Source organism: Pectinophora gossypiella, chromosome 4 (genome assembly GCF_024362695.1).
Source record: "Pectinophora gossypiella chromosome 4, ilPecGoss1.1, whole genome shotgun sequence".
Taxonomy (NCBI): domain Eukaryota; kingdom Metazoa; phylum Arthropoda; class Insecta; order Lepidoptera; family Gelechiidae; genus Pectinophora; species Pectinophora gossypiella.
Window position 1 is genome coordinate 5,753,348 of NC_065407.1, and position 13,368 is coordinate 5,766,715.

Sequence of the window (13,368 nt, forward strand, 5' to 3'; positions counted from 1 at the left end):
TTGAAATATATTTATTCCGATCATTTGTACGTAAAAACATACAAAAGAAAAAAGAACAGTCCACAAAAGAAATTCTAAGTCATTCCCAGAGTCACTTAATGCTAACGGCGTAATTGTCTCATCAATACGATCATTAAATAAATAAATCAAAGGTAAACTCCGTGGTTCAGTGGTTGAGCGTTGGGCTCACGATCCTGACGTCCCGATTTCGAATCCCGGTGGGGATATATCACAAAAATAATTTTGAAAACCCCAGTTTGGTTAGGACATTACAGACTGATCACCTGATTGTCCGAAAATATGACGATCTGTGCTTCGGAAGGCACGTTAAGCCGTTGGTCCCGGTTACTACTTACTGATGTAACGTTACATGAGTCATGTCAGGGGCCTTTGGCGGCTCAATAGGAACCCTGACACCAGGGTTGTTGAGGTTGGTAATCCACCTCACCACCTTCACGATAGAAGATAGGTTAACTAGCATCCCCATAACTTGATACAAATCGTGCAATTGTTTCGACAATTGCATGATGATTTGAATATAGATTAGACAACTAAGTACCTAAATATTATAAGTATTTTTTAAACGTCTAAACGTGTATGATATATAATGAGTTATGACGACCTAAAAATAATAAAACGTAGATTTTTTTATACTGTGGCCTAATACTGGCATCCTTAATGCGATAACGAATTATGCCGAGGAGAAGATCGCTAAGAATGTCACTGGCAGATTCTTTGTTCTGTGAGTTTAAGAAATCCCACGATATCATTACATTCATTTTGAGAAACGCTCTAACGATTTAAATGGATGTTTAGTAACGATTTGTTAGGGCATGACTTAACGTATATTGTATGTTTGCGATTTCTTTTCCCGCTTTCTCTGTTCTGTGTGCAGCAAGCTTTTAATAGAAATTATAACGAACTAGCTTCTTAATGTACGGCAAAAAATTCTCACAATGCGTTAACATTGTAAGGATGATCCTTACCAGTTTTGGTGCCGATAATCCGGATAATCCCGGATTTCCTATCAAAGGAGTTCATTTCGCGAACTTCACTCTCTACTTGACACTGACCGGATTCCGCTGTTAAGATCTAGTTTTACCAGTTGTTTTTTCTCGTAGGGTGACCATGATACACCTACCTGACTCGTGGAATTATATACTTACTACTTCAGGTAGATCAAATCAAATCAAATATACTTTATTGCACAGAACTAAAATTTCAACAATCAGACATAACACATAGATGCCTTAAGTTGGTACATTAGTTTCTTAGATATTTTTATAATTTATATTTATTTTATTTTATTCTAAATTGTGATGTTTTTGCGCATTTTCTTATTAAAGAGGAATGCATACAATTTTTTTTTCTTGTGTAACTTGTGAGATTAATGACCAACTTTTGTTTGAAGAAGAATACTTTAAAAAAAAAACAAAGTCAACGTGAAGTTTTTGATGAGAGTATGAAAGCGAAAGTGGTATGTTAGGATCGTAGTAGGTAAGTAGAATTCAGTGATCTCTGCTTAGCCTAAATAAGATAGGCGGGATGTTAGTTATGTGTGGCCCGTGTTAGTTATGTGAGCGTCGTGACGCTAATCATAAAATTGGGCCGATCAAGATCTGCCTAGGCAGATCATGTTCGTGGACGTATAGGACAAATATAAATTAGTGTTACAGAAAACAGCGAAAACAGTGTTTTGACGAAGCTTGTGCGGATTTTTACCGACTTCAAAAAAGGAGGAGGTTCTCAATTCGACCGTATATTTTTTTTTTTTTTTTTTTTTTTTTTTTTTTTTTTTATGTTTGTTCGGGCATATCTTCGTCGTATATGAACCGATTTTGATAATTCTTTTTTTGTTTGAAAGGAGATATACCCAAGGGGGTCCCATGTCAAGGAAGTCAGGATCTGATGATGGAAGACCAGAGAAATCGAGGGGAATTTTCAAAAATCGTAGGAGCGACTAGTGCGTTTGTAAAGTCATATTGATCGGATCGATCTTTAGGCTTCGGAAAACTTCCCGGCCTTCGAAAACTGGTCAGCATCAGGGAGATACCCTATGGCCTGGCAAAACTATACAACCTGGAGCAATTTTTCTTTCACGAAACGTATTTAAATCTTGATCAAATCCAATTGCCGGTGCAAAAAAACAAAATGGCGGAAAAAAAAGATGGCCGCCATACAAAATTTTGTCGATTTTGGAAGAAGCCCGTTTGGGTAAAAATAATGTATGGGGCGCTTACTCAAAACGTCATGTAGAGTACGGAAATACTTTCTGATCACCAAAAACTGCTCCGCATCAGAGAGATACTCTACGGCCTGGCAAAACTATCGCACGTGAACCAATATTTCTTTCAGAGCACTTATTTAAATCTTGGTCAAATTCCATAGCGCGTAAAAAAAAACAAAATGGCGGAAAAACAAGATGGCCGCCATACACAATTTTGTTTTTTCATAAAATGTCTCGGGATATAAAATATATATCGGGGTTGTGGTCGGATCGTCATGTTAAGTATGGAAATACTTCCCGATTTTCGAAAACTGCTCCGCATCAGGGTGACACCCTACGGCCTGGCGAAACTATCACACCTGAACCAATTTTTCTTTTACGAAACCTATTTAAATCTTGGTTGAATTTAATGGCCGGTGAAAAAAATACAAAATGGCGAAAAAACAAGATGGCCGCCATACAAAATTTTGTTTTTCCAGAAAATGTCTTGGGGGTAAAAATGATGTATAGGCGTGTGATCGGAACGTCATCTTTGAAAACTGCTCCCAATCAGGGAGACATCCTACGGCCTGGCAAACCTATTGCACCTGGATTTTGTTTGTTTCCACGACACCCATTTTAATCTTGGTCAAATTCTGTCGCCGGTGAAAAAGAACAAAGTGGCGGAAAAACAAGATGGCCGCCATACGAAGAGGGACAGTTTCGAATAAACAGGACACGCGAGCTGCTTTAGCAGCGAGCGAACCACGCGAAATCTACTGTATCTATATGTATGCGTGAGTGTGTATGATAGCAGCTTCCACTGACAACCACATGTGTGTATGTACACATACACATGTGTGTGTGTGTGTGTGCGTGTGTGTGCGCGCGTGTGTGTGTGTGTGTGTGTGTGTGTGTGTGTGCGTGTGTACGTGCGCGTGTGCTCGTGTGCGTTAGCGCGTGTGTTAGTGTGTGTGTGTGTAAACATGTTCATCAATAATAATTGTGATCACTACTAATAATATATTATATTATTATGTATTGGAGGAGAACCGATGGCCGATGGGGCGGAAAGGTTCTGGAGTGGCGACCACGTGTCGGACGACGCTCAGTGGGTAGGCCCGCTACAAGGTGGACCGACGATCTGGTGAAGGTCGCGGGAAGCCGCTGGATGCGGGCAGCGCAGGACCGATCGTCGTGGAGATCCTTGGGGGAGGCCTATGCCCAGCAGTGGGCGTCATACGGCTGATGATGATGATGATGATGATGATTATTATGTATGAATATAAATCAGAAAATCTGTCTGTCTGCATCCTTGCTCGGTCTAACCATCACTTAAAATCGTAAAATAAAATAAAATTTTTAACAAAAAAAAACCGACTTCAAACGCAAAACTAAAAAGCAATAAATAAATTTACTTCGCACAAAGTAATTAGTACGTATTTTCAATTAGTTAATTATTTTATAATTCTGAAGTCGGTGCCAAGTAAATGCTACAACAACCCTACTACAATATCAAATTACTATGTACACACAATATTGTTTAATACCTATATCAAAGCAATTACAAAACAATGTCAAACAAAAAATTACAAAACAATCAGTATTGAAAAATATATGAATCGGTACTTCGTTGTAGCATTTCCTTGGCACCGGCTTCAGATTTATAAAATAATTAACTAATTGAAAATACGTACTAATTACTTTGTGCGAAGTAAATTTATTTATTGCTTTTTAGTTTTGCGTTTGAAGTCGGTTTTTTTTTGTTAAAAATTTTATATTATGTATGATTTCGATGTGCTTTCCTTTCTTTTTTTGAAGATTTTCACTCTGTTTATTTTTATCTCTTTATTGCAATAAGTTACAGAAAATAATATATTTCCGAAACTAAAACTTAAGTTGAAAGCTAAACCCATACAATTACTTATATCTATTAGGGAAAATTAAAAGTAATCTTTTAGTAATCTATTTTAAACTAAAAGACGTGCCTATTAACCTACATTTAAATTGCTCTTTTAAACAAAAATCGGAGAAGCATTGATTCTATTCGAATGAAACAAGATTTATTTATTAAAATAAAGTAATATACATATTATACTAGTGTTAGGTACTTAATTCTTCTGCATAACATGCAGTAAACTTTTTCACATTGTAAAATTACGAGGTTATTATAGCGATAAATAATTTCAATGAGAAATCTTCTTACTCTTAAAAGAAATAAATTTATGTTTTGGTCTGATTTAGAGATTACTTGAAAAAATATCATAAGAATAAAAATATGCATTTTTTCAGTAGTTGACGTTAGAAAATAATATCCACAAAATACATTAATATAAAAATGATAATTATTTTAATGTTATATTTATGTCCCTAACTTCTGAGAAGCATTTAACATTTTACTCGTTGTACGAATAAACTTAATTCCCCTGTGTTGAGGGACTAATTGCAGTTTGCAAATACAATTTGGACATCCACGGAAGTTTCCCAGTTTCCCAGACCGTTTATAACTAGAATGAATTAATGATCTTCTATTTATTTTTATTTATTTAGATAGGTATACCAACAGTACACATATTGTAAAGTTATACAATACAAGTCTTAAATTAGTTTTTGTATATGTGCTCCAATTACAGGTACACACAACATTCGTAATTACAACAACAAACTTATATATCTAAGTGTATATACATTTATATATAATTAAATATGTATAAAACTTAAACAAAAAATAACTTCTAAATTAAAACAGCCATAAATCTTCTTAGAAAACATAAGAGTTAAAACTATAACATATACATAGGTATACAACAAAATTAAGTAGTGTTGGAAACAAATGAATTAAAATTAAAAATACAAATGGGAAAATGTACGTTATGAATTTATGATGATACAGAGTTTGTAACATGCCTCAGTATCTTAGCTTTCAGTGTGTGAATGGAATCATGGAAAATGTCTATATCCTTTATTTTAGAATTTAACAGGTTGTATTCGTCACAGATCCTTAATATTGGCGAATGTGAAGTGAGGTTGGTTCTACAGAATGGTAGTTCGAAAGTTCTATTGACAGGAAACCGAGGAATACAGCGAGGAACTTTCAGCGCCAATTTACTTAAAATTTGCTCACAGTCAATAACACCTCTAGCCACCTTATCTTATGATGATTATGATGATATCTTCGTCATCTTACAAACACACACATACAACACATAAGTAACTCACACATAAGTATTTAGTAGACAACTTCAGTCACAATTGATACGAAGTTTAAGACGTAGGTAGATGATGATCGGGTGCTGCGTATGTGGACAGGCAAGCTTCTGTCAGGGAGCTCATAATGTCACATAAACTCTTTATTTTTCACTTTCCTTCCACCGACTATAATTGGAATATCTTTGTATATAATTCTATAAAATATGTAATACAAACTGGATTTAAAAAAAAGGAAAGAAAGAAAAACATGAAACAGTAGGACTAGGGCCCTGTGCTGGGAGGTTTTCTGGCCACGTCTTTCCCTCAGCGTTACAGATTTCGATGTGGTAGTAGTTTTACAGCTAGTTACATAATATTCGCCTATTTTGCGTGATAAAAATCACACAAAATAGGCGCACAGACTTCGAGTTGCGGAAACCGGCCCGCGAATACCAATACCAATAGTTACATACATAATATATGTAATTTATTTATTTTTTGACGTTCAATAAGTGCTAACTTTGTAAGCCAATTTTGAAAAATAAATATTTTTTTTTGAAAACGGATGACGACAGGTGAGTAAAAACAACCTCAGTTAGTCCACTCTAGTCACAGTAGCCGTTCGTCACATTTTTTTAAAGTTACATACATATATAAACTCCTATTTCCAAGGGGATAAGCAGAGACTATAGAATTCCATTTGCTTCGATCCTGATACACTTCTCGTGCTTCCTCCACATTCATCAATCGTTTCATACACGCACGCCGGTTCAGAGTAGATCATACTGAGCCTTTCCTAAGGACGTTTCCAATTTGGTTAATATACATCCTACTTGGTCTTCCTCTGCCAACCCTACCACCAACCTTTGCTTTATATACCGCTTTCGTAATCCCATTATCCTTCATCCGAACTATGTGCCCAAACCAACTTAACATTCCTTCTCAATCTTAGTCACTATATATACATTACATCTCTCTCTCTCTCTCTCTCTCTCTCTCTTATCACACTTTAAAGTAACTCTTTAAAATAATATTTTAGGATCGTAATAAAATATTGGAACGAATTATGTGTAACAAAAGAATACTATGACCAAAATGGACTAGCTCCTAGCCCTAGCTCTCATTATCTGACACCAACTGTCGACTGAGTTAAGTTAGGTTAGGTCAAACTAGCCCTGGTGTCAGAGTTATTATTAAGCCACCAAGAGCTCGGAACATGGATAATATAATTACTAAATAGACATTTACTGAAGTTACCAAAAGCCGGATCCAAGACCCAGGCTAAAGATAATATTTACTTATTAACATAATATTCAGGGTTTTCAATTTACTTATTTAATATACTCAACTCAACTCAAACATGCCGAATTAATGAGAATATGTTTTGTAATTTTTATAAAATAACATAGGGTTTTGAAATGGAAAGTTGTTATTGTTAAAAACGACCCTATTTACTTGGCGAATTTAATATATTTGCATAAAAGGCAGGAACGTTTCGTTTTTTAAAGCATTCATTTAGAAAATTTTAAATGTAACATTACATAACATAACAAATACTTTATTCTACACACATGAAATAAAAAATACATACAGCGTGTTAGTGACATCGTAACAAAAACTTTTAGGGATGAATCTGACCATGATTCTGCGTTGATATTAAGTGGAATTTTCCGTCGAAAAAGTATGAAACGGAAAATAATTTAAAAAAACACTAAAATTTTCAAGAATTTTCCGATAGGGAATTAACTCAGAACTCTACTTGGTATTAACTCAGAATCATGGTCTGAATTATCCCCCTCAGTATTCGTTACAGTGTCACTAACACTCATACCTACTTGTATGGCTACTGTATGACTTGTACGGGGTGTAAGTGACATCGTAACGAATACTGATGGGGATGATTCAGCTGATTATTCTAAGTTAATATCAAGTGGAATTTTCCGTCGCAAAATTCATGTTTTTTTTTAAATTATTTTCAATTCTATACTTTTCTACTTTTCTAGTAACTCAGAATCATGGTCTGAATCATCCCCCTGAGTATTCGTTACGATATCACTAACACCCTGTATATAAATATAATACTCTTGAGGTTAGGTAAGCGGACCCCGTGAAAAACGGGATAATGCTTGGGAAACGATGAGGAAATACAAAACAAAAGAGAAATAGATAGAGTGCAATAGGCGGCCTTATTGATAAGTAGCAATCTCAATGTAGTTCAAATGTGAGACAATATTTAGTAATTAAGTAAATATTTACATCGTTGTACAGAGTAGATAGTTCAAAGTATATGTAGGCAATTATTTACTAAAAAGTCAAGTCGTAGTACATCACAATAATAATTATTATGACATGTTGATACTTCATAATTCAAACAAAGACTAAGTATACATTGTTTTAGAACCACTCATCTATTATCTTGTATAACAAGATCGTGCGAGTGACAATGCACCTATTTAATAAATAAACCTTACTTATAGAATTATCTTATATCACAAAAGTTAAACATAATATTTCGATTCGACAAATACTTTCTAACACATTCGGTACAGCGTCACTAACACCGTCGTACCGAATATTGAGTGATGCAGGCTATGATTCTGAGTTGATATCAAGTGGAATTTCCTGTCGAAAAGTTCATGTTAATTGTAGTTTTTTTAATTATTTTTAGTTACATACTTTTACGTTGGAAAATTCTATTTGATATTAACTCAGAGTCATAATCCATCCATGTTTTAGTTACGATTACACTGTCACCCTGTATAATTCATTCATTCATTTTCGAACCCAAGTCATAGTCACCCTAGCGCTAAGTAGGGTCTCAAGAAGTGCCATAAGATAATCATTCGCCGTTCAATGTTGACATCTACTAGTCTCTTTCTACGGCTTACTTTAGTCTCATAAAAGGCTTAACGAACAGTCACCCTAAGACAAATGAAGATCTAACATCGCAAAGATTCAATAGTCATTCAGCGACTGTAACCAACTGCGTCGAGTCGAATTCGTGATTTCAGTGAAATGTAAAAAGGAACAAGTTGAATTGTGCAGTGTTCAGTTGCAATAGAGTGCACTTTACTGTGTGAGGAAATTCGTTTTTAATGGAGAAAAATGTCAGGTGAGTGTTCCATTCTGTTTCTTTGAAATAATTACATTCTACTTGTATAATGCATTTAGTTAGCATAATGACTTCACAACGACTTCATAATGACTTTGTTTTGTTTTTCGTTTAGTGTTTTATGAAACTGCCGGAACTGGATCGGTTATTGGAAATATTTTTAACGTTCGTAACTTATTGACAATTTGCCTCGAACATTCACTCTCTGTCTGGACATATAGGGAGAGCTAGGGGGTTCAAAAGGCCACAACAAAACAACTATCTAAAAATGTAATATTGCTATTTGACATTTGTTTGCAATGCTCATTTACCTTTGTATGAGCAAATGTCAAATTACAATTTATTTTTTTTATATGAATGGCTTCGATGTGGCCTTTTTTAAAGCCTTTTTTAAAGTTTTAAACATTAGATACACATTTTATTGCCTACATACGTGATCTTTAACATGTGTGAGTCACATCACGGTGGGTCTTTGACGGCTCAATAATAATCCTGACACCGGGGTTGATGAGGTTGGTAATTCACCGGCATTCACACCGGTAATTCACACGATAGAAGGTGATACCCTAGCCTATTGACTTGCTGAGCAAATGATTCCTCTTTTTACAGAGTTTCTTATCCAGGCGCATGTTTTGCCAATGCCCTTCGAAGGACCATCCTTTTCGAATTTTAAATAAAACTAGCGGCAACTCTCCGCTCCCCACCAGCGTCTGAGCTAGGTTTACCTCACCCCCGTCGGACTTACTTTAGTCTTGAATAGCGACAGCTGCGCGCGGTCCATTGTTTTTAATTTTTATCAGAATATATTTGCATGTTCGAATTTTGAAATTAGACGCCGACGTTCTTTCGTCTCGTTCGTAATTTGACCGCGGCGCCTTTGCTTACTTAATTATTCATGATGATTGTTCAAATCAAATCAAATCAGATTGTTCATCAAAACACGCTAATCATTTGCAATAAAATTGAACTGAGGCTATGTACTGAATGTAAAAATAATGACTGAATGCAATTAATTATTTAATTCGTTGAATTTTTAAAGCCTATCTATTTATAATTATTGTGAACCTTCATTGACACTTCCTCACTAGCGTAATACAACCTTTAGGGTTAAACAACAACAACATTCAACAACATTCCTCAACTAACATAAACCAAATCCCCTAACCAAAATATCTATTATTTTATCTAACAATTGTTAATATAACGAAATCAGGTACACGTGTAGGTACAATACGTTCATTGGATATTAATCCCTATTTAATTGAAACAAGTAATTATCTATCTATGATTGGGTATTAGTTTAATAGTTACGTAACAATATTAAAATAATTATTTGAAGGAATATTTTGAACATAAAAATAATTAAATTTTGTAATAAGTAAAATTTTCAATTATCTTCTATTCAATGTACCATTTTTTGTTTAATATTGATACGCCTGCATGCAGGCCGAACACATCACAACATTGTTATTTAAATTATTTTTACCACCTTTTTGTATTTTATGTGCTCACGCAATTAAATTGATTTGATTTGATTTGATTTCCAAAACCGCTAGTTAATGGTAGAATATTTATGGTTCCCCGTTCGATCGTTTCATCGATCCAGTGAGACTTTTTTTCTTGTTCGCCATACTCAGGTAACACCTGTCGCCTAAAAGGAAAAATAAATCCTATTAAGCCGATATATAATATATGCCGGGTAGCAGCGGTATCAGTACTGGTTTTAGGCCGTAGAAATGGATTCTGGTAGGGCACTAGCTAGAACATCACCGATTGAGATATTGGTCGGAGTACTGCGGAACAGAAGGCGATTGGGGCAACCACCGTTCTACACGCCCTGTCTATGGAGTAATGAAGGCGATTACTCCATCGACAAGAGCGCAGCTCTTAAATAAAGAGAGAGAGGCCGATAGATCGCTCGACCAATCGGACGTACGGGAAATATCTTTTGAATGACTTTCTGAATTAAGTTAGTTAGCTGCAACACATGCACAATAATTCAGCTGACATTTGCAGCATTTCTTGCGACGTGTCACCTGTCTGCTCACATCTTCACATCACAATGTCGTAAGGTGAAAACTCACATTGTCGTCGTTGCGAGCCCTGGTGGTCCAGTAGGAATAACGCTTGACTCTCACTATGAGTTCGCAGGTTTGAATCCCAGCACGAGCCTAAACCAATCATTATCGCATTTGTTTTCAAATCCATGTTTGGATTATAAATGATTATCTCGGGCTCGGTGGTTATAATGCGAAAGTATGTTATCTAACCTGTAGGGCTGGTTTTCCCTTCGCGGATTGGAAGGTCGAACAGGCAGTCACTTCTGTAAAAATCGGACCTGTCAAATCATCAGGTTAGGTAAGCGGACCCTGTGAGAAACGGGATAATGTTAGGGGCATGATGATTACTCAGGATGATTTAGAAAGTTACACACGTATATTGGGCTGGTTTTCCTTTCGCGGGTTGGATACGATAGCTCTACTGCTTCTCAAATTCCATAGCCACGTTACCAGCAATGTATATTTTATGTGAGATACTGCATACGAAAGTATTTTTTTGTAAATTTGACAACGCTGGTGTCGTGAAAAGTCGGGATTGGTATTGGGAACGTGACGTTTCACAACGACATCATATCCCTAGCATTATCATTAGCATTATTATTATGATGGTATTAAAATGTATATGTATGTAATTTTGTTTATAAATAAATTAAAAAAAAAAATCCCGTTTCTCACAGGGCCCGCTTACCTAACCTGAAGATTTGAAAGGTATGGTTTTTTACAGAACCAACTACCCGTCTGACCTTCCAACCCGCGAAAGAAAACCAGCCTAATATACCTCCGAAAATGCATTTTCTCGGGAATGTGGGTTTCCTCACGATATTTTCCTTCACCACTGAGCACGTGATAATCATTTATGACCCAAACATGAATTGAAAACACATTAGACAAACATTGGTTTCGAACCTGTGACCTCAAAGTGAGAAGGAAGCGTTCTATCAACCGGGCTACCAGGGCTCAAATAATCCTGAGTAATATTGATATATTGCTTAATACTTATTTCCATTAAGAATATTGATATAAGCTTTGTTACTAGGAATACATTATAACATGATCAAGAGGCTTTCTAGTGCGATTACAATACTTACCTTCGGATGAAAGATTTTACATTAATAAGCATGGTAGAGTATGCGCCATACCCCCTCGGATTGATTGAGGAGAGGTCTTCGCCCAGCAGTGGGTCAACGGCCTCCGTGGTCCAGTGGTTGAGCGTTGGGCTCACGATCCGGAGATCGCGGGTTCGAATCCCAGTGGGGAAACATCACAAAAATCACTTTGTGATCCCTATTTTGGTTAGGACATTATAGGCTGATCGCCTGATTGTCTAAAAAGTAATATAATCCGTACTTCGGAAGGCACGTTAAGCCGTTGGTCCCGGTTACTACTTACTGATGTAAGTAAATAGTCGTTACATGAGCCATGTCAGGGGCCTTTGGCGGCTCAATAATAACCCTGACACCAGGGTTGATGGGGTTGGTAATTCACCTCACAACCCACACGACAGAAGAAGCAGTGGGTTGTGTTAAGGTTGTTTTTGTTAACCAATGCTGTAACTACTTGTACTGGCGCCGCCATGTCTATAATGTAAGCTAGCCAATGTCGGGTTAGATTACACACTGAAATCATGTATTTATAAACTTTATTGTACAATATAGATAACCTGCTTATTCGTATCTGTACGATGTCTTATTTACTTGAATAAAAAAATAAACATACCAGGCAAAAAGGAAAGAAACACTTGGAAAACAACCAAAATTTTAAAGGGCCTCTCATACTTTTTATTGTCGGAAGATAAAACAATACCTACCTACTGACATTGTAGTTTTATCTTCCACGCCCGTGGTTTCGGTTACCGCGGTAAGGATTCCAAGTTACTTAATCTATGTAGTTCATTTACGATGTAAGCGAGATAATTTCAAGGAATAATACTACGTATAGAACGGCAACGCTCCCCACCAGCGTCTTAGTTAGTTTACCTCACCCCCTCGAACATACTTTAGACTTGAATCGTATGGTGTCAGACGTCACACACACAGAAGCGCGTGTACGATAATGTCAATGTGTAATGTCTGTGTAAAACGAGGTAGTTTATAGTCTACAGGTTGTCTGAGTGGATTATATTTGAGTTTTTATTTTATTGTATTTTTTTTTTTGACGTGACTTATTGTAGGGTTGCCTGAAATAACATTTCTAATGGGCACCGTTGAGGACTCTCACCCGGTACTTACATATTTTTATTGTCAACAGTGAGATGGGCAGCGTAGACTGTCTGCCTTCGCAAACAAGATCCACCATCACTTTAGATGTGGATAGCAAGAAGGATGAGGAGTACAACCCTTTGGAGCATCGACAAGTGGAGCATCCTACATCGTAAGTAATGTTTAAAAAACTATGTATAATGTATAAGACCACCATACGGTTCATCACGATCAAAAGTGTCAAACAAACTCAAGCGTAAGTGTCAGTTGTCTCCTGATTAACCTGGTTCCTGTTTAGTTGGTTTTTATTTCTTTATTATATTATAATTATTATGTACTTATACTTACCAATTATTGTATTAAGTACATTATTTTTATTATATTTTTTATGTATTTTTTTATTTTGGAGAATACTACACCGACAAGAGCGTGGCTCTTAAATTAGTGATGATGATTTATTATTTTGAAAAATCACATTCGGTTGTGGTTTTTGTTAACAAAACACGCGATAGACACGCTAGTTTCAATCCAGGTAAAAATTTGAGGTGTAAAATTTAATGTTGAACAGATCATATTAGAATGTGATTTTTGAAAAAGGCACTT

The 13,368-nt window shown here is 35.9% G+C and overlaps 1 protein-coding gene across 1 annotated transcript in view; it reads left to right on the top strand.

The window, feature by feature from the left end:
* Positions 1-8,223: 8,223 nt before the first annotated feature.
* LOC126366305 (proton-coupled amino acid transporter-like protein CG1139) overlaps positions 8,224-13,368 on the top strand; it is a 40,216-nt gene continuing 35,071 nt past the window's right edge. Inside the window, exons 1-2 of the mRNA XM_050009399.1 lie at positions 8,224-8,507; positions 12,815-12,937. Coding sequence (XP_049865356.1) covers positions 8,491-8,507; positions 12,815-12,937 — 140 coding nt within the window. The 5' untranslated portion in view covers positions 8,224-8,490. The remainder of the gene's footprint in view (positions 8,508-12,814; positions 12,938-13,368) is intronic.